The sequence below is a fragment of the Aphis gossypii genome, chromosome 2 (assembly GCF_020184175.1).
Source record: "Aphis gossypii isolate Hap1 chromosome 2, ASM2018417v2, whole genome shotgun sequence".
NCBI classification, from domain to species: domain Eukaryota; kingdom Metazoa; phylum Arthropoda; class Insecta; order Hemiptera; family Aphididae; genus Aphis; species Aphis gossypii.
The window spans coordinates 26,281,246-26,304,306 of record NC_065531.1 but is presented as its reverse complement, the minus strand read 5'-3'; the positions used below and the strand labels follow the sequence as shown (position 1 = coordinate 26,304,306).

Sequence of the window (23,061 nt, the reverse complement as noted above, 5' to 3'; positions counted from 1 at the left end):
ATAATATCATAAAAAATATATTTATTTTATCATTTACTATTTTAATTTAATTCATATTAAACCACTAAATTTAATACAATTTATGTAGTAGACCTCAAATAATAACTGTATAATTGTTATTACAGTAAGTAACCTATGGGTCATTAGAAGATCAAATACATAGAAAAAGGTAATAGTCATATTTTTTTTAAACCTTTTCAACAGTTATATCCAAATATATGAAATAAAATACATAATTGTTCAATTCTGGGCTCTAAAATAAATAAGTTAAGTCAATATTATAGTCAATCCTTCCTGAAAAATAGTTATTTTAATTTAATTGTGACCTTAAGATGAAACGATAAAATAACAGTCTTCCAACATTTTATTTAAAAAAATACTAACATCTAGGTATATTCTATATACAAATATGATATAACAATTAAAAATAAATTTTAAATTAACAAACTTAAAAAAAGGAATATTATTTGTTTTCAAAGACTATTTTAAAAATATCTTTATAGTATGAAACAAAATGCACTTCAATTCCATCAGTTATAAACTTAGGAAGTTCATTAAAATCTTTTTTATTTTCGTCAGGCAGTATCAAACAGTTAACATTTTCTCTTTTAGCCTAAAAAAAAAAAAAATTATTTTACATTTTACATAATATAGAGCATCAAGTTGTTAATTACTAACAGCAATTGTTTTTTCTTTAATTCCTCCAACTGGCATAACTTTTCCTTTGAGAGATATTTCTCCAGTCATAGCGACATTGTTACGAATAGGAATATTTAAAGCCAATGATAACAAGGCGGTAACAATTGTACAACCAGCACTAGGTCCATCTTTTGGTGTAGCACCCTATATTAATATTAATTACAATAAAAATTTAAAAAAATAAATCTATACCCAATAATACTGAGTAGATTTTAACCTAAGTTATATTAAATGTATTACATCTATAGTAAAAAACTAACAATAATAATAGTTTACATTAGTCACATTTATAATTATGTTATTATCAGAAAATATTAAATCTATTATATTTATTCAGATAATATTTACTTCAGGAACATGAAGATGTACATTTCCAGTCAATAGTGTTTGGTTTTTAGGATCAAGGTCACTTAAAAATTGTTTTGCCACAGTATACGCAATTTTAGCAGATTCTTGCATAGTTTCTCCAAGGCGACCAGTTAATATAATATTGCCAACAGCTTTATCCTTGTCTATAATTGTTGCTGGGTCTTTTGTCCACTCAGTTTCAATATACATTAATGCACCACCTGAAAAAAAAAAAATATTGTTTTATAAGATTAAACAGCAAAATGTATCCAACTAACCCATTGCAGTCCAAGCCAACCCCATAACGACTCCAGGTATTGGATCTTCATACATTCGATTTTTGTTAAATACTGGGTTTCCAACAAAATCATATAATTTATCACTGCTAATAATTATTTTTTCTGATTCACCTTCAACTATTTTCAATGCAACTTTTCGTAACATCTATTAAATACATGTAGATATTAAAAAATTTGGAAAATTGTATTTTATTTAAAAGAAATCACATTTATTTGAAACTTATATTAAAAGTACCTTTTCAACGTGTTTTTGAAGATTACGTACACCACTTTCACGACAATATGATTTAATAAGAGTAGATAGACTTTCATCTGCGATTTCTATCTATAAATACATATTATTTATTACATATTAGAATACACAAATTAATAATTTTTTTCATAAATATATTTTACTTGTTCTTGTTTGAGGCCAGTAGACTTAAGTCCTTGAGGAATTAAGTATTGTTTTGCAATGGCCATTTTTTCTTCTGCTACATATCCAGACACATCTATAAGTTCCATACGATCACGGAGAGGTTCTGGAATTGTGTTGATTACATTAGCAGTACAAATAAATAGTACTTTTGATAAATCAACTGACACATCCAAATAATGATCCAAGAAATTAGCATTTTGTTCAGGATCAAGCATTTCTAAAAGTGCAGATGAAGGATCACCCTGATGTCCTCTAACAAAATAATTTAAATTAAATTTATCTAACCAAAATAATGGTTATGCAATTTTATTACCTTCCAATTTTATCAACTTCATCAATTAATACTAATGGATTTTCGGTTAAAGTTTTTTTTAGACATTGAATCATTTTACCTGGCATGGCACCTACATATGTTCTACGATGGCCTTTTATTTCAGCCACATCAGTCATACCACCAACACTAAATCTAAAGTACTATATAATAAAATATTTATTATTTAATTTTAGGTTATAAATTAATAACTATTTTACTGTTATAATGATAATTTAATTACTTCTCGATTTAATGCTCTTGCAATTGATTTGGCTATGCTGGTTTTTCCAACACCGGGTGGTCCATGGAAACAAAGAATTTTACCATGAGTTGAGCCTTTTAATTTACTTACTGCAATGAATTCTAAAATTCGTTTTTTTACTTCTTCCATTCCATAATGATCTTCGTCTAAAATAGTTGAAGCTCTTTTTAAATCAAAATTTTCGTCACTTGTTGTACCCCAAGGTAATTGTGTTAGCCAATCCAGATAATTTCTTGTAACACTAAAAAATATAATTTAAAAACTCAGTTATAATTAACATAAAACATATTCAGTAACATAGAAGCTATAACAAAATTATATAGTATTTAGGTAACTATTAAAATAAATTAATTAAAATATAAAACAATCATTTACTTAAATTCTGATGAATGCTGTTCTAAAAATGATAGTTTAGTCAATTCTTCTTCAATAACTTCCATAACTTTAAGTGGTACTTGTTTGTCCTTTAAATTAAAAGATAATTTTCAATACATATTTTGAGTACAATCGCAAAACAATCATTGCACTAGTTTTTTAAGTATAATTAAATTTAATATCTTGGTACAACCATTGATTTTATAATATAAAATCAATAAGTAAGTACAACTATAAATACTATACTATGCATGGTTAGATGTGCAAGTGTGCGCATATTACATGCATTAATACAGTTAAAATATTAAAAATGTATTTTCAAGTTTTTACACAATTTAAGCTTAACTATGATAATTTATTGTATAATATTGTATATTTAAAAAGAATTTATGTTAGCTTATTTATGTTTAATTTATGTTACCCAAAAATATTATTCCTACAATTTATTGAAGTTATGTAATAAACACACATCATTTGCTGTGCAACACAGTATAGTACACTATTTGTCTATGTTAATTTGTAATTTATTAGGTCATACAGTGGGAGGGGGTTGACGAAAATTAATAGGACTGTGGTGTAACTGCACATGCAGCACTCTATATCAGTTATTATTTTATACTCAATTGTATTTTCTATTCATTTAAACAGAAAAATGTATTTATTTTTTGTTAATTAATACAATTTATAACAGGTTACAATTTATGTATATTATTAGGTTCTATATTTGTATTTTGCAGGTAGATAAATTATATTTTTAAATTTTGTAAAAATATTTTAAGGCATATATCATACTATAATAATATTTTAGTTTATGACTTAATTTTTTTTCAGATAACTTTTACAAGAATTTCACACTACCCACTTTGAACAACACAAGCCTCTAATGAAACTAAGACATCACGATAAATATAAATACAATTAGTCAAACATACTTTTATCCTGTCTCTGAACTTTTCCACAATTGAATCTTTATCATCTTTTTCAAGACCAAGTTCTTTTTTTATAACTTTCAGTTGTTCTTGAAGAATGAATTTACGATGCTGTTGTTTGACTTTTTCATCGACTTCTTTACTAATTTTTATTTGAATTTCACTAAGTTCTAAAAGTTTTTTTACACAACCAAGTGCAAGTAAAAGACGTTTGGGAACCTGAAATTAATTTTAAAAATGCATGGACAATCATTAATACAAAAATTAACAATAATATTCCATATAATAATTATAATTAAAAATAGTAATTTGCGAAGTATAGAAATTAAATAATCAAATTAGTGCTGCTAACAATAAACAGCAAGTGCACCATAGTAAGTTTGAACACATTTGTCCTGATGTCTGACAGCCAAAAGCCTACAATGGGTCAAATATGAGAGGCAAATGATAAGATTTGACAAAAAGTATTAATCAATAAACTTATTGGAAAGAAGTCAATAGGTAAGTAAGTCACATCAAAAATGGATTAATAGAGTGAACCAAGAAAGCTTAAAAGTAATGAGAGTTGAAGATATTTGCATCATTCAAGAACTTAAGAGAGATTTTATGAAAGTAACAAAAGATTTTCATGGCCTATAAACAAAAAAAAATTACAAATTAGAAGAACTACTTTTCTACAAGAAAAATAGTCAAAATTGTTATTAGAAATGCATATTGCATACTTATTGCTATATTGTCTAATACTGTAAATGGCAGTAATAATAGATATTGGGTATTATATAAATGTAAATTTCTTCAAATATTTTATTATTCATAAAATATGCATTTAGATACACTATAAACTTTTTTCTGTGCATTCTCTAATTCTCAGTTAAATAAATCGCTGTCATTGTATACTCTTAATGAACTAATTCTTCAAAAAAAAATATGAAAATGCATACAATTCCTCACATTACATGTTAAATATAAATAATGATATTTCAGTCAAATATTTTTGATGGATTAATGCAAACATCCCTTTTTCAAGTTTTTATAAACTAAATTATTAAAATATAAAGTACTAATATACATACATTAATTTCCTCTAAAATTTCTTGATATTCATGAGTCTCACAATCAGCTATAGCAGCTGCAATGTCAGATAAATATGAGGGATCATCTGATACATTGCCATGTTGTAGCATTGGATGTAATATTTCTTTATAAATGGGATTTATGCTAATAACTGATTGAATAGTTTTTATAATTTCTTGAGATAATGCCTAAAATGGATAAACAATTAATAAAAAAATGTTGATATAAACACATAACAAAATTATATACTACACTCATACTTTAATTTCCATTGTTTTATCATAAGGTTCATCTTTTAGATTTTCTACTTCAACCATAAGCACTTGATTTTGAGTTTTTTCTGTTGCAGGAATTGGTTCTATTTCAGTTGAGCTTGAAGAACCCTTATTGCGAGATTGTTTTTTATTTCTTTTGGTCAAATCATTTGTGACTAAAAATATTTAATACAACATTAAATAATTTATTGATAATAACATTCTAATGATAATACATTGTCAAAAATCAGTGATTCATAAATTTCTACTGTTACAATTTTAGCAGTAAACATATCTAAAGACTAAGGGCCGTTCTTACAATGTTCGGTTAGTGCCTGATAAAGCTAACCGGAAGAATTTTTCATGTGTTAACCAATAGAATTCTACTAGTTAGTCTTAATCGACACTTAACTGGACATTGTAAGAACAGCCCTAAAACAAAAACATTTATAATAGCATTTCCCCGATTTATTGATAACGATTATCATTAATTATTATTAAAATAAATTTTAATTTTAATATTTATAATTTAACCTTTAAAAATATTAAACTAATAATCATATTTACATAAACATTACTTTTATCAATATCTTGGTCTTCAAAAAGTGGTTTGGTAAGCTTAATACGTCTAAAACATTGTATGAGCATATGTAATTTATTTCCAAAGTCTCGCATTTCATTAATTCTACCAAGTGACCCCACACTATAAACTTCATCAATATTTGTAACAATATTATCTGGAACTCTACAAAATATATTTATAATAAATAAATAAATAAAATCATATTTATTTATATTAATTAATAATATACCATTATAAAACTTACGTATCAATGTTTTTTCTCATAAAAAGACCAATAAAAGGTTGATTTAAAGCTTTTTTTCTTTTGATCAATGCAATCAATCTAGGGTCACTTATCTAAGAAACAAAATAGGTATCCTTCATAATCAAAAATATTTTCTATAGATATTTTAATTCATACTAACCTCGACAATTCTAAACAATCTAGGATATAGGGGAGGTTTTGCTATTGTGACTAATGGTAGGAAAGGCAATTCATCGGGTACTTGAATAGTTGCAATTGAAGTGTCTGCATTGGACTTGATGTCATAAACAGCTCTTACAGTTTGAGAATCTTCCACTTCTTCTGGATAATCATCATCTTTTTTATTGTCAAACCTTCTATAACGTACCGGAACATTAATAGTAGAAACAACACATAGACGATTAGATGTATGGTTCTTCTGTACTAGTGCTGATCTATCATTGTTAGAAATTATTGCACTAGCATATCGGACAAGTCGACGATCAACTGTAGGATATTTTTTTAAACCAGTTTGCCAAATACAGCGCAACATTTTACAGATTTAATTAACCAAACTACGGACTCTGTTAATAATTAAAGTAAATATCTGTTATGCATTGGTTAATTGAAAAAAAATTCTGAAATAGGAAAATAATACATGTTATTATCAATGTAAAATGAAAATGTTAAAATAAAAAATGTAAGAATTTACTATATTGTAATCAATTATCACTTAGAAGTTAAAAATTTGTATCGGCTTATGATGAATGTTGATTGATGGATTAAGGTCCTATATTCCTATGGAATATACTATAATAGACAACTTGTGTCACACAACTTTAATGTATTGTAGCCTGTGTTCTGTAATAAAATTAAAAATTGAACAATATTTTGATCCACGGTCTTAGGTTTTGATCTTTGAAAAAACTCAGTAACGTCAGTAACCTAAAAAAACACTGCAATCAGTCCGATCAGTGTTGCCAGACTTCTAAATTATGAGGACGGGATTGGATCAGTTCTTCCCACGATTTAAAATCTAGAATGTTGATTCTTTTTCACCTTAGCACCTAACTATATAAAGAAATTACACCGTGTGTCCAAATGAACGGCCACCTGTATCCATCATAGAGCTACTCAAGGTGTCCATTCAATATTAACACTATAAACACAGAATACAATAGTAATCATGAAGAAATCGAAGAATGATGGTGTGGAAGCGTAGTGACAAAAATAGTAAGTACCTACTACGCTTTCATAATGGAGACCCTCTTAATTAATTTTTTTTTTTTTATTAAAGGGACTTATAAAATAATAATATTTATCAAGTATAATGTTCATTACACTTCATTACTTCAGTACTCCGATAATAATTAAAGCTGATAAATGTAATCGAGCCAATCGAGGGGTTAGAACATCGGTTCCCAATTGGTGGTCCGTGGACCCCCAGGGGTCCGCGTGTTGATGTTTGGGAATCCACGGTTATGTAGTACTGAAGTAATATTTTTATTTTATTTTAATCGAATTATTAAAAAAATTAATGTATTATATATATACTGTATACTATATATTATTGAAATTATGCTCCACGTAGAGTTACACTGGTTTTTTTTTCATTTTTATAACTAAGCAAAATTGAAAAGTAATCACAAATAACTAATAAGGGGTCCCCCATACAATTTAAGTTTAAGCTAGGGGTCCGTGGCTCAATGCTAATGGGGAACCTCTGGGTTAAAACATAAACTCAAATCAAAAAAAATAAACTAATAAGGAAGTCCCAATTAATCTCTTTTTTATGAAGCACGAACGACGAACATATAAATATAATAAACATAAATACACTGTATATAGAAGCACCAAGATAATAATATATTCCTATATAATATTTTAATATGCCATACATAACATAAATTAATATAAAAATTAAATAAATAATCAAATTACAAAACTTTTGTAACAAAAGTATCTATATGTACTTAAATACTTCATACGAATAATAAGAATTTTTGTAAACTTAGCCACTTATTTTTTAATAACCATATTGTTCTTAATTGTTTCTGCATTATATATATACTTAAGAGTTCAGAGAAAATTTACGCATTCTCGTGTTGATATAAGTAATAATAATAACTTATATAGTAAAGACAATGACCTCCTAACCGTGTTCAAAACATGAAAATATAGATTATCTTCTAATAACTCTGACAAGCATAATTAAAATATATCTACCATTTTGCAAGATTTCGAAAAACAGGATTCAATTTTATAGATGAAGTTAAATCGCCCTAATATAGTAATATATATTAGCTAAGTAAAATTTGGTTAAATAACAGACACACACAAACAATTTGTTTTGGTTTAATTTTGAAATTCTTTCTAAGTATTGCTTATGTCCGCTGTCCAAGTCTAACAGGACTACAAATTAAAGATAAGATCTTTAATCGTGAACAGGACTTTTTGGTGCTGAAAAAAATGATATCCTAGGAATCATATCCCGTTGTACACCCGGGAACAATACACCTATTATGTCCAGGCATCAAAAAATTCAAACTTTTAAATAAAATTAATTCACAATTAAATAAGTAAGTTTGTAGGTAACGTATTTACATGAAGACGTATCGTAAATAATAATGACTTATTTATGTTAATAAACATCTATCAAATAAAATTTAATTAATTATTCTGTGGTAATAGTAGGTATATATTTAGCATAATATTATTAATAAATAATAATCCAGAGAGTGCGGAGAATCAGACATAATATGGAGATTAATTGGAGCTATATCAGAAACCAAATATAGTCGACGATATTAGAAAGAGACGGCTCTTTTGGGCTAGTCACGCATTTCGATATGAAAGAGCCTTTATTAGCAAGGCACTACCTATGTGGCTCTTCAGAAGGCATAAGACCACTTGGTAGACCAAGATTGAGGTGGGAAGACCAGTTGTCAAAACATGTGGAGCGGGTTGAACCGGATGCTGATTGGCGAATCCTAGCGGAGGATATAGAAAGATGGCATGGCATAATATTAATAATGTTTGTCAGTTTAGTCTTAAAGGCTTTCAACTACGATGAATAAACAAGAATTATTATTATTTATTAATAGTTCATCAAAGAGAGGCGATCTCAACAGTAAGTTGTACTAATGGTTTGGCGGGGTATCATAGAAACTGTATATGACTGACTTGAAGTTACCTTAGATCATAAACCATGGAGGCATGTCCCGATATTCGAAGCACAGTGGCGAGTTTCTAGTATGAATAATATCATTTGCGCAAGCGTGTGGTATACTCGTCGCATATTTATTACAATAACTGCATTCTCCCTGGGAATTTTACATTTACCGCGTTTTATTTATAAAATAAATGTGCGACGTTTATACTCGCGCTTGCGTAAATCACAATTCTAAACGTAAATATCCAAGGTTTATAGATAAGCTACTACAACCGTGCCGTAATATTATTATCACAAACCTACCTTACTAACTTCATACTTTGGTGTTATCTATAATCAATAACTTTATGAATTACCTTTTAAGATTCTTCTGAGCACTGGAACATTAGTATTATTATAGTTAATACAAAGTGTCCAAGTAGCTCCCGAGAAAGCTTTAGAGCTCATACATTTTTGTTAATAATTTAGTAGTTACTAACGATTCGAGTGTTTCAGTCACCGCAAACACTACTGTCATTAAAATGATGATATTTCTGAAGATCTAAGCTTTTATTTTACAATGCATATTAGGTTTGAAAAGAAAGCCAACACAAAATGTGACAGTGACATATTGTCATTGTCCTGGATGGGAAGAGTTCCAGATAAAACAGAAGTAAGTTTTAAATTAATAATTGTTATGACGTTTTGTTCTTGACATTATATATTGATTATTAAATCTACATTTACATAATATATACATTTTTTTTCTGATAGCGGGAACAGAATCATTTGGTTGCCAAAATCCTAATATTATTATAATTGCTTAAAAAATAAATAAAATCTAAATATCAAATTGGTGGAATAAATATATCTTTTTGATGTAGAATTGGTGTAATGTATGTTCTGTATTTAAAAATTTCAATGAGTAGGATTTTGTTAAGAAGTTATTTTTGATTAAAATTTGTAGATTTAACTTTTATTCACTAAGTTCATATAGGTATTGCATATTCAAATTAATTTGTAATATTTTTTAATTTAAAATAAAAGCTTAGTCTTTAAACTTTCATAAGAGAGAATAAATAACCCAAAGGCATAGAAAATATCTATATACCAAGGTCTATGCCTGAAGGAAAGAAGAAATTTATCCTAAAATTACTATAATATTGTCATGATTTAGACATCCATCCCATTTTTTCTTAAATGCTCAGTTTATCTATTTTATAATAATACTAATGCTTTGTAGTAGATACTACTCCTATTTCTTGCTTGCTGGGCATTGCAATATTTATGTCTTAAGTAAAAAAAACTAATTTGAAATCTTTAGATGGCTTTAACTTCCAAATTAAATACATAATTAAACGAATAATTCCTAATTTTTCTTTTTTAGTTTATTAAATAATGCAAATATAAAACAGAATATAGATATTTTTTTTCCCAGCGCTATGGAAGTAATGCGAAAGCAGTTCCCACGGCGTCGTTGTTTCAAAATTGTAAAAAAAAGATAATTTTTCCTATTTCTCATGTTTATTTAAATATTCCTATTGCTTTTTCAATATTTTTAGTAGATTGAGGATACTCGGAGTGCGCATGATTAAGGATAAATAAAAAATGTTGGTGCCTAAAATTGTAAATTAATACCAAAATAAATTAAATGATATGCAATAACTAAAAATTAAAACTTAGGTAATTATTTATATGAGTATAATTATTGATAAATAAACTTTGTAATAGAATGGAGATAAATATGAGCATAATAGTAAGTATTTTGACCTAAAATAAGATTTGGACACAAAAATTCATATTTTGTTTTGTATAATACATATTTTTTATAAAAAAATATAATAATATCTTTTATTTATTGTACATGGTATGAATGTGAAATGAGATGATTCTTCTATTTTATAATTTACCATTAGATAATACATTTATACATGCAGTGGCTCAGCGTTTCTGGATTTAAGACTAGGCGTTAACGTGTGATACTTTAGGAAAACTTCATCTATGGAAAAAATCTAATAATACACTATTTTATTTAATAAATAATAGTAATATTTTAAATTTAAAAATTAATAACTGTTTCCAATTTTTAATTGTTATACAAAAAAATCAGTGAAAATCTATAAAACTTATGGGTAGTAGCGATTTAGATTTAGCTATATGTCTATTAACATTGATCGAAAGTTAAAACATATCATAATAGCCAACAAATAATTGTACTGACAAACAGTGCTGGATCTAGGGAAGAGGGGCAAGTGGGTATCCTTGCCCTGTGCGCTGTTGGTATAAGGGCACTCTAAAGTGTTGATAACCCGCACCCTAATACTATGTAAGGGCGCTAAATTTTTATTAGCCCCAGACTAAATCCTAAATCCGGTACTGCTGACAAATATATTAGCTACAACAAGTCATTGATGAAAATTTTAAAATCCTGTAGGTACGACATATTTCACCATCACATCAATAGCCGTCATTGCTACTATCACACGTACCTGGTCAAATTTTGAAATAAAAATAGTTTTTTACTTATTTTTATTTATAGATAAGCTATTAATTAGAGATTTTTTTAAGTATAATATTGTAATATCTATATACATTACAGTATTGAACACAACAATTTTTTAAGGTTAACACTATACATCAGACCTGGCAGTTAGAATTGTAAAATTAGTGAAATATATTAAGTTAGTGCTATCTATATTATGATGTATAAATATATAATACATTATATACAAAAATAATATTAATAATTTATGTTTATTTATAATTTAAATGGATCTTAACCCTCAAATAATACAGTATATTGCTAAAAAATTATGAAAGTTTTAATTAAGTTATGGTTCACGTGAAGATAAAAGTTATATAAGTATATAATAAACAGTAAACAAATTTAACATTTACACAAAAATATTATATAATATTTAACAATAAGGGTTAATATTATTGTCATTAGTGCATTACTTTAAAAGTGTCTTAGTGGTTCATTAAATAAATAATTACTAGTACATATAGATGAAAAGTAAAGAGGTAGGTATATTGTGTAAACTTCAAAAACTTCAAAAATTGTACATAGAATATCTATACTTCATGTATCTTTGAATGTAAATGGTATGTGTTTGTTTTTTATTTTTTTTTAAGCAACCCATAGCAAGTTCCTATTTTTGAAACAAAATCGTATTTGAATGTTCATTTTTCTCTGATTTTTTTTAAATGTCATTGTTATATTATTTTTAACATTAATAAAATTGAAGTTAACATTTTCACTAACTATAATTTTAGGCAGAAGGATGGAATTTGGATGGACGAAATTACTATAAACAAGGATGGTTGGCTTCAGGCAATTCTCAAGGGGTTGTCGGTGTTACATTTACTTCTATACCACCAAATAATGGACCAAACAGTGAAAGAGTACCTCTCCGCACTAATTACAATTTAAGAAATCATCATGCTAAGGTATTATATTCTTTTACCATAATTACATTTGTATATATATTTTTTTTGTTTCACAAAAGTAACAAAATATTTTTATTATTTTGTTTACATTATTTATTTATTATTTTTCACTTTATAAATAATTTCGTTATTTTTACCTTTTATTTTATTTTATTTTATTTTTTTATTTTTAGTTTTACAGCAATTTTATGTTACGTTTGAATACTGCACTTTTTTTTATTATTATTGATATGGGTTTTCTCATTTGATTATTGGTAAGTATAAACAGTTTTAATACATACTTTAAATATATCACTTTCTTGATTTTAGTTATTTACTAATCCACAAAAATTTATATTCACTGAAAATAATATAATAAATATTTCTTGTTAGGTTTGAAAAATGTTTTAATACATTTTCCATAATGTTGACAAAAAGACTTACAGAACCAGGTTTACTGGTTCAATTTTTCTACAAAACTAAAAAATGAATATATTCTTCTATTCAGATCTTCTACTTTGTATTGAACAATATTAAAGAGCAGTAGAGGATCTGTAATGTCCATACAACTTCTCCTTAGCTGTCGGTTTAAAGAAAATATATATGAATATCATAGGTCACATCAATGAAATATGAATTTATATTTTTATAGCTTGAATTAGCTATTGTCACTTAATACATAATATTTATCTTAAGAATTATTTAACACACAATTTTAAACTACATATTTTCTAGTATATAGAATTGACTTCCAAGTTATTAACATGTATATAATATATATATATTTTTTTGATCAAGAAAGATGAAATTATTGTTATTAATGTTTCTTTTTGATAACTAATTTTTATGAATATTTTTATTTAAAGGTTGTTCTTGTGAAATGGAATGAACCATACCAAAAATTGGCTTCATGTGATAGTTCTGGTGTTATAAATGTTTGGGCCAAGTTCGATTGTCGTTGGAATGTTGAACTTATCAATGATCGGAATACTAGAGTTACTTATTTTAGTTGGTCTCATGATGGTCGATTGGCACTAATATGCTATCAAGTTAGTATTATATAAATAATAATGTTTAATTAAATATTTTTATTGAATATATTCAAGTATGTTACTATGTATACCTTTTTGTGTTTAGGATGGGTTTGTTTTGGTTGGATCTGTTACTGGTCACAGATATTGGTCTTCTATGTTACATCCAGAAGGAACAGTTACTTGTGGTGCTTGGTCCCCAGATGATCAACAAGTATTTTCTTTAATTAACAATAAATATAAACTTTTTAAAAACTAATAATAATATAATTTTGCTCTACCTAAGGTATATTTTGGAACTAGCAGAGGACAAATGAAAGTTTTAGATATTCATGGAGCTCCTGTGTCTCAAGTCAACTTGTCAGATGATTCTGGAATATCTTCTATGGCTTGGTCTTGTGAAAAATTTTGCATGAATGAAAATAAAATAAAATCAGATCGTGAGTATTGAGTAAAATGTATTATGAAAAATAGCAAAAGTAATTATATTTTTAATGTTTTCAGATTTATTTAAACACGTTTTAGCGCTTTGTTGTAAAAATGGTACTATTCAGTTGATGCGGCGATTTGATGATCCCGCTCCAGTATTAATACGTACAGGCTTATGTCCAGTTCATATGGAATGGTCTAATGCAAAAGAGTTACTTTGTGTTGCTGGTTCAAGACCTGGAAGACTAAGTACCAATGTTGTGCAAATTTATTCTGCTAATGGTCAATTAGTTTATTCTATTAACATGCCTCAATCCTCGGCAAGCTACCTTTTTTATTATTATTATTATTATCATTTATGTATTAAGCAGTTTAATATAATATAACTCTTACAATTGTAGGCTGTAGTTACAGCTGTAACATGGGCACACAATGACCGAAGAATTTTTGTAGCAACAGGACCAGAAATACATGTTGCTTGTGTGTCTGCTTCAGTTGTTCCTTTGTATGTACTTTGTGCATTGCGAATGTGTGATGATTCTCTGTTTCCTTCAGATGACATACTTCCTGTTAGTATTCAAGAAATTTTAACTGCTATTTCATCATCTACTATTCATGTGAGCAAATTATTTATCAATATTACAATTATATTTATTACAGTTAAACAAACAAATTAATAACATTTTTAGTTTGTATAATACTTTAATATGTATCAAAATAAATAAAAAATATTGTTTAGTGCGAAGTGCCCAAGTTGTCAGAATTGCGTCAGTTTGTTAGTAGCTCACCAAAAAATCGTCTATATTGTACAGTTGTACAACATGTCAATGGACCAGAAACTACACCACCAGTCTGTTATGTACTATACATGGAATACCTTGGCGGTTTAGTACCACTACTTAAAGGCAAAAGAATTAGTATGCTGAGACCAGAATTTGTCATCTTTGATCCACAAGTAGATGGTAAATATAAAATACATAAATGCATTGTTTAAATTTTTATTAATTAAATACTAATGAATTCATAATTGAATGAGTGATATGCATTCATTATCATAAATGATAAAAACTATACTGCTATTGATATTAATTTATATACGTTCATTATTTTAATATGTATACTACTTATTGTTTAAATAGATACAACATACGCTAATGCACAGATAACTTATAATAATTTTGGTTGGGATGACTCTGAACCTGAATCTTGCTCTAGCCCCAAGCTTCATCGAAAAAATAGACACAGATCAAGACCAGCCTGTTGTAATCGAAAATTGCAATTAAATTGTTACACTGATGTGTTACCAGAAGTATTTAATTAAAATCATCAGTATAAAAAGTATTGCATCATCTTATAAATATTTTAATTTTTTTATTATATAGGACTATCGTTTGGCAGAAGTTACAGCAAATGTTTGGGGTACAGAATTCCACATTCGTGGGCTATGTGATGATTTAACTCAAAAATTAGGAAGAGTATCATACCGCACATCTATTTTACACTTACAACCTCGTCAAATGACACTCTCTATTGTTGGGGATGGACAATCAATAGAAGATGATTCTCCAACAACAAAACAACTTCAAAGACGACGTAGCTGTAGTGTTGGATCATCAAATCCTAAAATTGCTGTATCCAGAGTGGTCGAAGACACTAAGGTTTCAGAGACATTTGCTCACAGTTTACCATCTAGTCCAGTTGCAGCCAAAAAGAAAAGTGGTTTATCATCTCCTATAAGGTAAAATAATTGTATGATTATTACTGATTATTGTATTTTAATATTAATTATATATGATCTTATTTGTTTTTAGAAAACGATTAATGAACTCTCCATTATTTTTCCGTAAAGTCCATAGAACTCAAATTGAACCAGATTTTCAAAATTTAGAAACTTTTCAAAAATCTCAAATAAAAAATAAAGTAATTGAAATAATATAAACAGGATTTAAACATGTATAATACTTTTTTTTTTTAATTTTAGATTGAAATGTGCACAAAAAAACAACAATTTGTTATGCAAAACAAAGCTCCTATTTGGAACGATTTAACTCAAGTCTACCAGTTAGACTTTGGAGGTCGTGTTACTCAAGAATCAGCAAAAAATTTTCAAGTTGAATATGATGGAATACAAGTTATGCAGTTTGGACGCATTGACCGCAATAATTTTGCTCTAGACTTTCAACACCCATTTTCAGCCGTCCAAGCGTTTGCAGTTGCACTAGCAAGTGTAACTCAGAGGCTCAAGTAAAATTGTCGAAATAAAGTGCAATTTATATATGCTCTTTTTTTACAGGTGTGTTTAAATATTATAATGTTTCAACACTCTGTAAAAATTTGTTTGTATTTTTATTATTTAGTGCAATATTTCACAAGTAGGGTTCCTTATTAGTTTTTAATGTACACACTATACCTATTTAGTTACAACTGCATAACACTTAATTGCTTTACTGAACATTCGCTATTGCATTCTTCTACAATAAACCTAATATATTTCTTATATCTTATTGTATGTGTTCATGTGTATTTCAGCATTACTTAATTAATTACGATAAAAATATAAAATAAAGAATTAATTGAGAGTGCATTACTTGTTATTTTATTCAAATTTAATCTTTGAACAATGTGAATTTGCAAACATAAGTACATATGTGTAAAGGTTTTTCTGTGACTACTTTAAATATCATATTTTAATAAAGTTGAAAATTCAATGGCGTATTCAGGATTTTATAGATAATGGTTACAAAAAAATTTAGTTCCCCATATTCTCACAATTATGTACAATTACCAACATTTTAATTCATATTTTATCAATTTTAAGAATATCAAGTATTTTTAATTTTTATAATTATGAATATCATGGACAACAATATGTAATTATACTTTTATGTAATAATGATTTTTGTGTTAATAATAATTAAAAAATGTTTTTGAATAATATTATTGATAGAGACTTGACCTATCATAATATTAGTTAAAAAAAAATTGGACACTAGAGGCAATGCGTTAAGTCACCATCTACCTAAAACTACTGTTCACTGAATAAATTATACTATTTTGTACATGAAATGGAATTAATGGTTACATTTATGATAAGTGCATGGGTGGCTGAGTACACACAAAATACTTCACCTAGTATATGGTCCAAATCGCCATATCTACTAAAATATTAAAGTTGTACGTATTCTAAATCTAATGATTTCAGATCGAGATGCAATCAAAACCTTTTTCAGCTATGCTAACTTTTGAATTCCATTCATATATTTACTTAGACATAAACTTGAAAAATTTGTATGTTTAATGGTCAATATGCATGTTTGTCTCATAAATGATAAAATAGCAAATTTCAAGTACAACATTTTAGAATACATTGAAAACTAAATATAAATTAGATGTTGGTTTAACCAAATTGAGAATTAAACAATAATCAATTATCATCAACAAAATTATCTATGGTTTGTTTTCCTTAGAACATCCAATATTAAAAGTATTGACTTTAATTACCATAATTTTTGTGCTATAAAATTTTGCTATGCATTTTTAAATTATAAAAGTTTTTGATTAACTAGTAAAACAAAATTAATCACTAAACTTATTGTTAATAAATATTACTGGGAGAATCAAATAAATTTTCCTTGTATTTAGTAAAATTATTTATTACTTATTGCATTATATACTAATCTTACATATAAATATTTTTAATTAAAAAGTATATTTAATAAAGCTGTTGTGAGGCCAATCATGTATGAATTGTAATTTTTAATTATGTATAATAAAATAGAATAAAAAACATGAACATAGCAAAGATGAGAAGTCATAGTGACTATGGGGGATAGAGTAATAAGTAATAATGTATTGGAAACCGCGTGAGAGTGGCACAAATTGTAGAAATAATTAGGGAAAATAGGATGAGAATATTGAGATGGTCTGGTCAGGATAAGAGAAAAGGTGTCTATGGAAATACAATTTGAAGGAAGGAAAAACTAAAGAAGAAATAGGTAGCTAGAATAGAGAATGATGTTATAAAACTGGAAGACAGAGTTTTAATGAAGGTTTAGGAAATGGGTAGCCAACCCCATACATAGTTGGGATCAAAGAAAAAGACAAATATTTGTAAATAGTAATTTTATTGAATTTTATAATCATACGGTTATATCAACCTACACAAATTTGTTGGCATAATTTATTTTATTTATTTATATTTATACATAGTAGTTATGTACTATAATATTATTAATTATTTATTAATATTATTAAATGCTCTATTTTCTCGTTTTAATGCAAGTAACTAATGGAGGAGTATTACAAGAACATGTTGTTGTGTATGTACTGGAGTCTGATTGTGGGCCAATAGTTATATTTTGACCTACTGAGAAACTTAAATCTCCATACTTGCATTTATAGCTATTAGAGTTGCTGGTAGAAATGGTTTCATCAGCAGTTGCAGCATTATATTCAGCTAGAAAATATAAGCATAGAATAAAAAATAATATTTGTAAATATAAACAAATCATGAATTATAGAGAAAATTGTAACTTACGATTGAGCCATTCAATAGGGCATCCATCTACTTTTTCAAAGTAAACAGGGGCACTTCGTGTTAAAATATTTTCCATGTATAAAATCTCATAGCTACATCCAACTTCTCTACATGATTTATCACTAACTGTACCTAAATGGAATTAATACAGTGTATCAATTATGAATTAATTATCTTCATTACTATATTACACATTTATTATTTAATTAATAGTTTATTTATAATATGATTAGATAACTTATAATTTTTCTTATAGTATGATAACAACTTCTTTTAAATTGATTTGATTTTAAAACTCATTTTATCCAAAGTAGGTACCTAGTAAATTATAAATATTGAAGTCTCAACAGTTTCTTAATTAGGTTATAGATAGTGATTTAATCTTCAAGTTATGACTATTTTAGCTAGTTGTGTTTTAATTCTATCAAGGCGTTATTGTAGTTAAAAAAAAAAAAAAAATCAAAAATCGTTGGTCACAATTTTTTTTATAAGCGTTTATAGTTTAAAATTGTACGAAATATGATAAAATCGCAAAAATTTGCAAGTAATTTTGTAATTGAAAAATCATAAAATTGTTTGCGTTCATTTATTCATATCTAAGGTTAATAAATTTTTAAGTCTCAACAGTTTCTTAATTAGGTTATAGATAGTGATTTAATCTTCAAGTTATGACTATTTTAGCTAGTTGCAGTGTTTTAATTCTATCAAGGCGTAGACTGTACTTTAATTGAACTAAGGTTCTATACTCCTAGGATACCTATTTTATGAACTGGTAACTTTCTATAGTAAAAGGAGGAACCTTCTAAGAGTTAAACTGAAAAGCAAATTAAGTGGTCCAGCAGTAAATATTTTCTCTTTGAGATCAATTATTTAATAATTTAGAATATTATAGTAAATTTAACATAACTTCCTATTCTTAATTTATCTTTGATTATTTAAACTTAAATTTAGGTATACGCTTATAAATGTATTAAAATATTGAATTCATTAATAATTTAAATTCCATTGAATTCCATAAAAATATGTATTTACCATTGAATTCCGGTGAACATACACATTGTAAAAAATCACCAACATAAAATCTTTGACCATTTTTGTAAACCTGATTGTCATACATACATTCATGATCAATTGCCTTTTCTTCAGCTAAAAATTAAATAAAAATTATCTATTCTGTTATAATTAAATTAAAAAAAAAAAAAATAATACATTATACAACTACTATGTGACAATCTTAATTAGGTATTATTACTTGTTAGCAGTGGCGTACTCACGGGGTTTGAACCCCCCATTGGCCGTATTTTTTTAGATTCTGAACGAAGTGATGAATGTATTGATTTTAACTTCGGGAGTGGTTTCCGATGGCAAAATGAATATCTTTGGTGCATTATAAAGGTCAAAAGTAAACATTTTCCAAAATCGGAAAAACCAAAAAGAAAGTGACGGAAAAACGGGAATTTTTACGAAAAACCAGTTTTCGACCAAATCGATTTTTTTATTTAGTTGTACCTATTTGTAACTCTAAAACTAATCACTGTAAACACTTGAAATTTTCACCTAATATTTATATTAGTATTAACTATACATAGTACAATTTTCAATTTTTTTGAGCTATTTATAGACAACTGAAATTTTCGATTTATCTGAGAAATTTTTTTTTTTTGAAGTGTCGATAAAAAAATTTTGGTCGTCCAAAAAAACTTGAAAATTTAATACAAGATTCCTTATGAGTTGTTCTTATTGTAGTTAAAAAAATAAATAAAAAATCGTTGGTCACAATTTTTTTTATAAGCGTTTATAGTTTAAAATTGTACGAAATATGACAAAATCGTGAAAATTTGCAAGTAATTTTGTAATTGAAAAATCATAAAATTGTTTGCGTTCATATCTAAGGTTAAAAAATGCAATACTAAGGTTTCTATAAGTGTTCTTTCAAACAGCCATAGAGAAAACTCGAAACATTATTGTAGGAACAATTTTATGAACATTTGAATTTTAAATTTTTACAAATTCGCGCATCGGTAACGATTTATCCTCAAACGATTTTCAATATTTGTTATTATTCAAAAAGTATAAGTCATAAATACTTGAAAATTTCACCAGTTATTTAGATTGACATTTTTTTCACATGATTCAATTTTCAAAATTTTCTAACTTCGCTTATTTTAATTACATTAACTATTACGATAACGGGTGGTGTGGGGGCAGAGCTCCCCACTTTTGTATTTTAGTAAATTTTCAGAGCCCTTCCCATTAAAAATTCTTGAGAACGCCACTGCTTGTTAGGACTGTTTAAACCATTTGAAAAACTTACGGCAGTATTTTTTAACCTCACAGCATGAATCTTTGTCATATTGATAATAACATGGTTCCCTTAGTCTTGTGAAATATGATGGACATTCAACCTTGGCACATGTAAATTTAGTTGTGGTCTTACTGTAAAAAATTGATTTTATATTCATATTAGTAATGTTTTAATATTTTCGTTTTATAATTACAATTATATTTTTATAAATATAATATGATTATGAAAATAAAAATATATTTGTTATTACAATATTAACTGAATAAATACTTAAGTACCGATGATATTATTCAGGGAAACTTTTTAAAATGTTAGTGTAAATATAAAAATAAAATAGACTGTAAAGTAAAACTTATTAGGTTATTACTAGGTATTTAAAATTTAAATTATTCTACCTATGAAAAAAATTTGAAAGCTTTTACCTAAAAATGGCAAGGAAGGTGTGGTAGGTATATTTAATTTAAGGCTAACAAAATTATACATTTTTTAAAATTAAATCAGTATAACATAGTTAAATACATAATATAATATAAATGTTATCGTCATACTTATCATAGGTCCTCTGATCACAAAAGCAAGCGGCAAAACATGGGTTCAATGCTGAGTCAGTTTTAGAAAGACTATCAACTGGTTCGTAGACATTTCCATTTAGATAACACTTGTTACTTGGTCTCGTAAACACATTTTCTACATAAAAATTAGATTTCAGTACCTATTATAATTATGTATATATATATTTTTTTTATGATCTTGCATAACAATTTACCACAATCATATGCCACTGGACAAGAATTTGAATCGTTGCTGTAAATAGGTTTACATCCAATTTCAGTATACAATTTTTTATTACTGGCACAACCTTTAACAAAAATATAAATTAAATTATTAATATTAAAAAAATATTATATGTATAGGTAAGTTTTAACTATTGTAGTATATTGACTATTTATATAATCACATATATTACTACATTAATAATAATTAATACATATTATGATAAATAATAAGCTATTATTACCATTTACATAGTTCAAGTACAAAAATATTAAAAAACCAAGTTTTAAAAAAAATGTGTGTGTTTTAATCATTTTAATTGTAATATTGTGAACTGTATTGCAGAACGGTTAAATCAATAGTAAGATGGCTGATGGACCTATCACTTACGAGAGGTCTTATAGGTCTTACTAAGGTCTAATGTTCAATTGTTGTTTTTGTAGGTAGGTACCAATCAAAACCAGTTTTATACAAATGACCATGTACCCGATGAATGTCAAGTTATAAGTAACTAACATATTTTTTATGCATACAATTATAAATGGGCGAGTATGGTAATACAAGTAGAGGTACCTACCTATATTATAATTTATAGTAATACCTATATAACTAAAATTATGATAAATTGATGACATTTTATACAGGTATTATGTTGTAATTGTTGTATAGGTACCTAGGTAGGTATTTATATAGACGTATTTATTTATACTTTTAAATAAAATGTGTAATAAAAATTTTGTTTTAAAAATCTAACCAACAATACCTAGGCAATAAAATAAGATCATAAGCATTAAATTATAAAATATAGATCATTATTCAGATTTCAGGTATCATATAGATATATTATGATATAATATATTTATAAAAAGTACATCATATGATTTATATTATCTACATAATATGTAGGTATATTGTTATTATTGTATAAATAAAGAATGTATAGTATTTAGTACAAGGTACTTGCTGATTATTACTAGTAGGTATTGTAAAGTATTTGAATAAAAGGAGGTAGGTATACCTATACAAATACTTTTGAAGTATGTATTTTAAATATTTTTTAATGTATCTGTATTTGAATTTGAATAATTTTTTTTTTTAGGTTTTATATTTTCTATCTTTAATTTGATCTAGTAAAATAAAATAATATATCATAATACAATATTACAATGTGATATGCCTAATTGGCATGTTAAATTTAAATTCAACAAAATATTTAATATCATTATATTTTTGAACGTTCAAGACACGATTCTTAGAGAAAACAGTCTGACGTCTGTCAGCCTCACTAGTTATGTTCATCTATTTTCTAATGGGTACCTAACTACCTAAGTTTTTTTTTTAATGTACCTAGCTATTAAAGTAAAACTGTTTGATGTTTCGCATTTAAGTCATTTAACATTTAGTTGATTTATTTGTCTTTGAAAACATTTTGTTTATTTAATTATTATAATAATAAATAATAATATATAAATGTATTACTTAAATATAGGTACCATATTACAATATTATATTACTATTATTAACTTTTGAATTAATAATAGGTACTTTATGAGTTATTGTAAACACTGTAGTTATATAATTATTGGGGAAATTTTCCCATGAACTTTTTTTTAAAAAATAAAGTGGTC

At 26.5% G+C, this 23,061-nt stretch overlaps 3 protein-coding genes across 3 annotated transcripts; 1 reads left to right on the top strand and 2 right to left on the bottom strand.

The window, feature by feature from the left end:
- Positions 1 to 346: 346 nt before the first annotated feature.
- LOC114125525 (lon protease homolog, mitochondrial) lies at positions 347 to 6,718 on the bottom strand. Its single transcript, XM_027989208.2, has 16 exons — positions 6,490 to 6,718; positions 5,959 to 6,415; positions 5,799 to 5,890; positions 5,550 to 5,716; positions 4,978 to 5,147; positions 4,717 to 4,905; positions 3,647 to 3,862; positions 2,715 to 2,803; positions 2,319 to 2,580; positions 2,078 to 2,238; positions 1,743 to 2,016; positions 1,582 to 1,671; positions 1,326 to 1,491; positions 1,048 to 1,268; positions 679 to 843; positions 347 to 613 (listed from the first exon to the last, which is right to left on the bottom strand). The coding sequence occupies exons 2-16, from the start codon at positions 6,328 to 6,330 to the stop codon at positions 464 to 466; spliced, it is 2,784 nt and encodes a 927-aa protein (XP_027845009.2). The 5' UTR covers positions 6,331 to 6,415; positions 6,490 to 6,718; the 3' UTR covers positions 347 to 463.
- Positions 6,719 to 7,843: 1,125 nt separating this feature from the next.
- On the top strand, positions 7,844 to 16,401 carry LOC114125524 (tubby-related protein 4). The gene is made up of 12 exons (XM_027989207.2): positions 7,844 to 9,601; positions 12,205 to 12,378; positions 13,224 to 13,406; positions 13,495 to 13,602; positions 13,675 to 13,828; positions 13,893 to 14,137; positions 14,219 to 14,434; positions 14,557 to 14,779; positions 14,957 to 15,126; positions 15,200 to 15,555; positions 15,629 to 15,737; positions 15,799 to 16,401. The coding sequence occupies exons 1-12, from the start codon at positions 9,509 to 9,511 to the stop codon at positions 16,063 to 16,065; spliced, it is 2,298 nt and encodes a 765-aa protein (XP_027845008.2). The 5' UTR covers positions 7,844 to 9,508; the 3' UTR covers positions 16,066 to 16,401.
- Positions 16,402 to 17,924: 1,523 nt separating this feature from the next.
- On the bottom strand, positions 17,925 to 21,851 carry LOC114125534 (uncharacterized). The gene is made up of 7 exons (XM_027989221.2): positions 21,678 to 21,851; positions 21,426 to 21,518; positions 21,208 to 21,346; positions 20,669 to 20,790; positions 19,387 to 19,500; positions 18,355 to 18,486; positions 17,925 to 18,273 (listed from the first exon to the last, which is right to left on the bottom strand). Exons 1-7 carry the CDS (start codon positions 21,745 to 21,747, stop codon positions 18,077 to 18,079), a joined length of 867 nt encoding a protein of 288 aa, XP_027845022.1. The 5' UTR covers positions 21,748 to 21,851; the 3' UTR covers positions 17,925 to 18,076.
- Between the last annotated feature and the right edge of the window lie 1,210 nt (positions 21,852 to 23,061).

Coding starts and splice junctions, on each gene's coding strand:
- LOC114125524 (XM_027989207.2), top strand. CDS start 9,509: ATGCATATTAGGTTTGAAAAGAAAGCCAACACAAAATGTGACAGTGAC. Junction 14,138..14,218: donor TTAACATGCCTCAATCCTCG/GCAAGCTACCTT, acceptor TTACAATTGTAG/GCTGTAGTTACAGCTGTAAC. Junction 15,738..15,798: donor AATCTCAAATAAAAAATAAA/GTAATTGAAATA, acceptor TTTTAATTTTAG/ATTGAAATGTGCACAAAAAA.
- LOC114125525 (XM_027989208.2), bottom strand. CDS start 6,330: ATGTTGCGCTGTATTTGGCAAACTGGTTTAAAAAAATATCCTACAGTT. Junction 5,891..5,958: donor GATTGTTTAGAATTGTCGAG/GTTAGTATGAAT, acceptor TTTGTTTCTTAG/ATAAGTGACCCTAGATTGAT. Junction 3,863..4,716: donor AAATTTTAGAGGAAATTAAT/GTATGTATATTA, acceptor AATTAATTTCAG/GTTCCCAAACGTCTTTTACT.
- LOC114125534 (XM_027989221.2), bottom strand. CDS start 21,747: ATGATTAAAACACACACATTTTTTTTAAAACTTGGTTTTTTAATATTT. Junction 18,487..19,386: donor ATGTTCACCGGAATTCAATG/GTAAATACATAT, acceptor AATTCCATTTAG/GTACAGTTAGTGATAAATCA. Junction 18,274..18,354: donor CCCTATTGAATGGCTCAATC/GTAAGTTACAAT, acceptor TATATTTTCTAG/CTGAATATAATGCTGCAACT.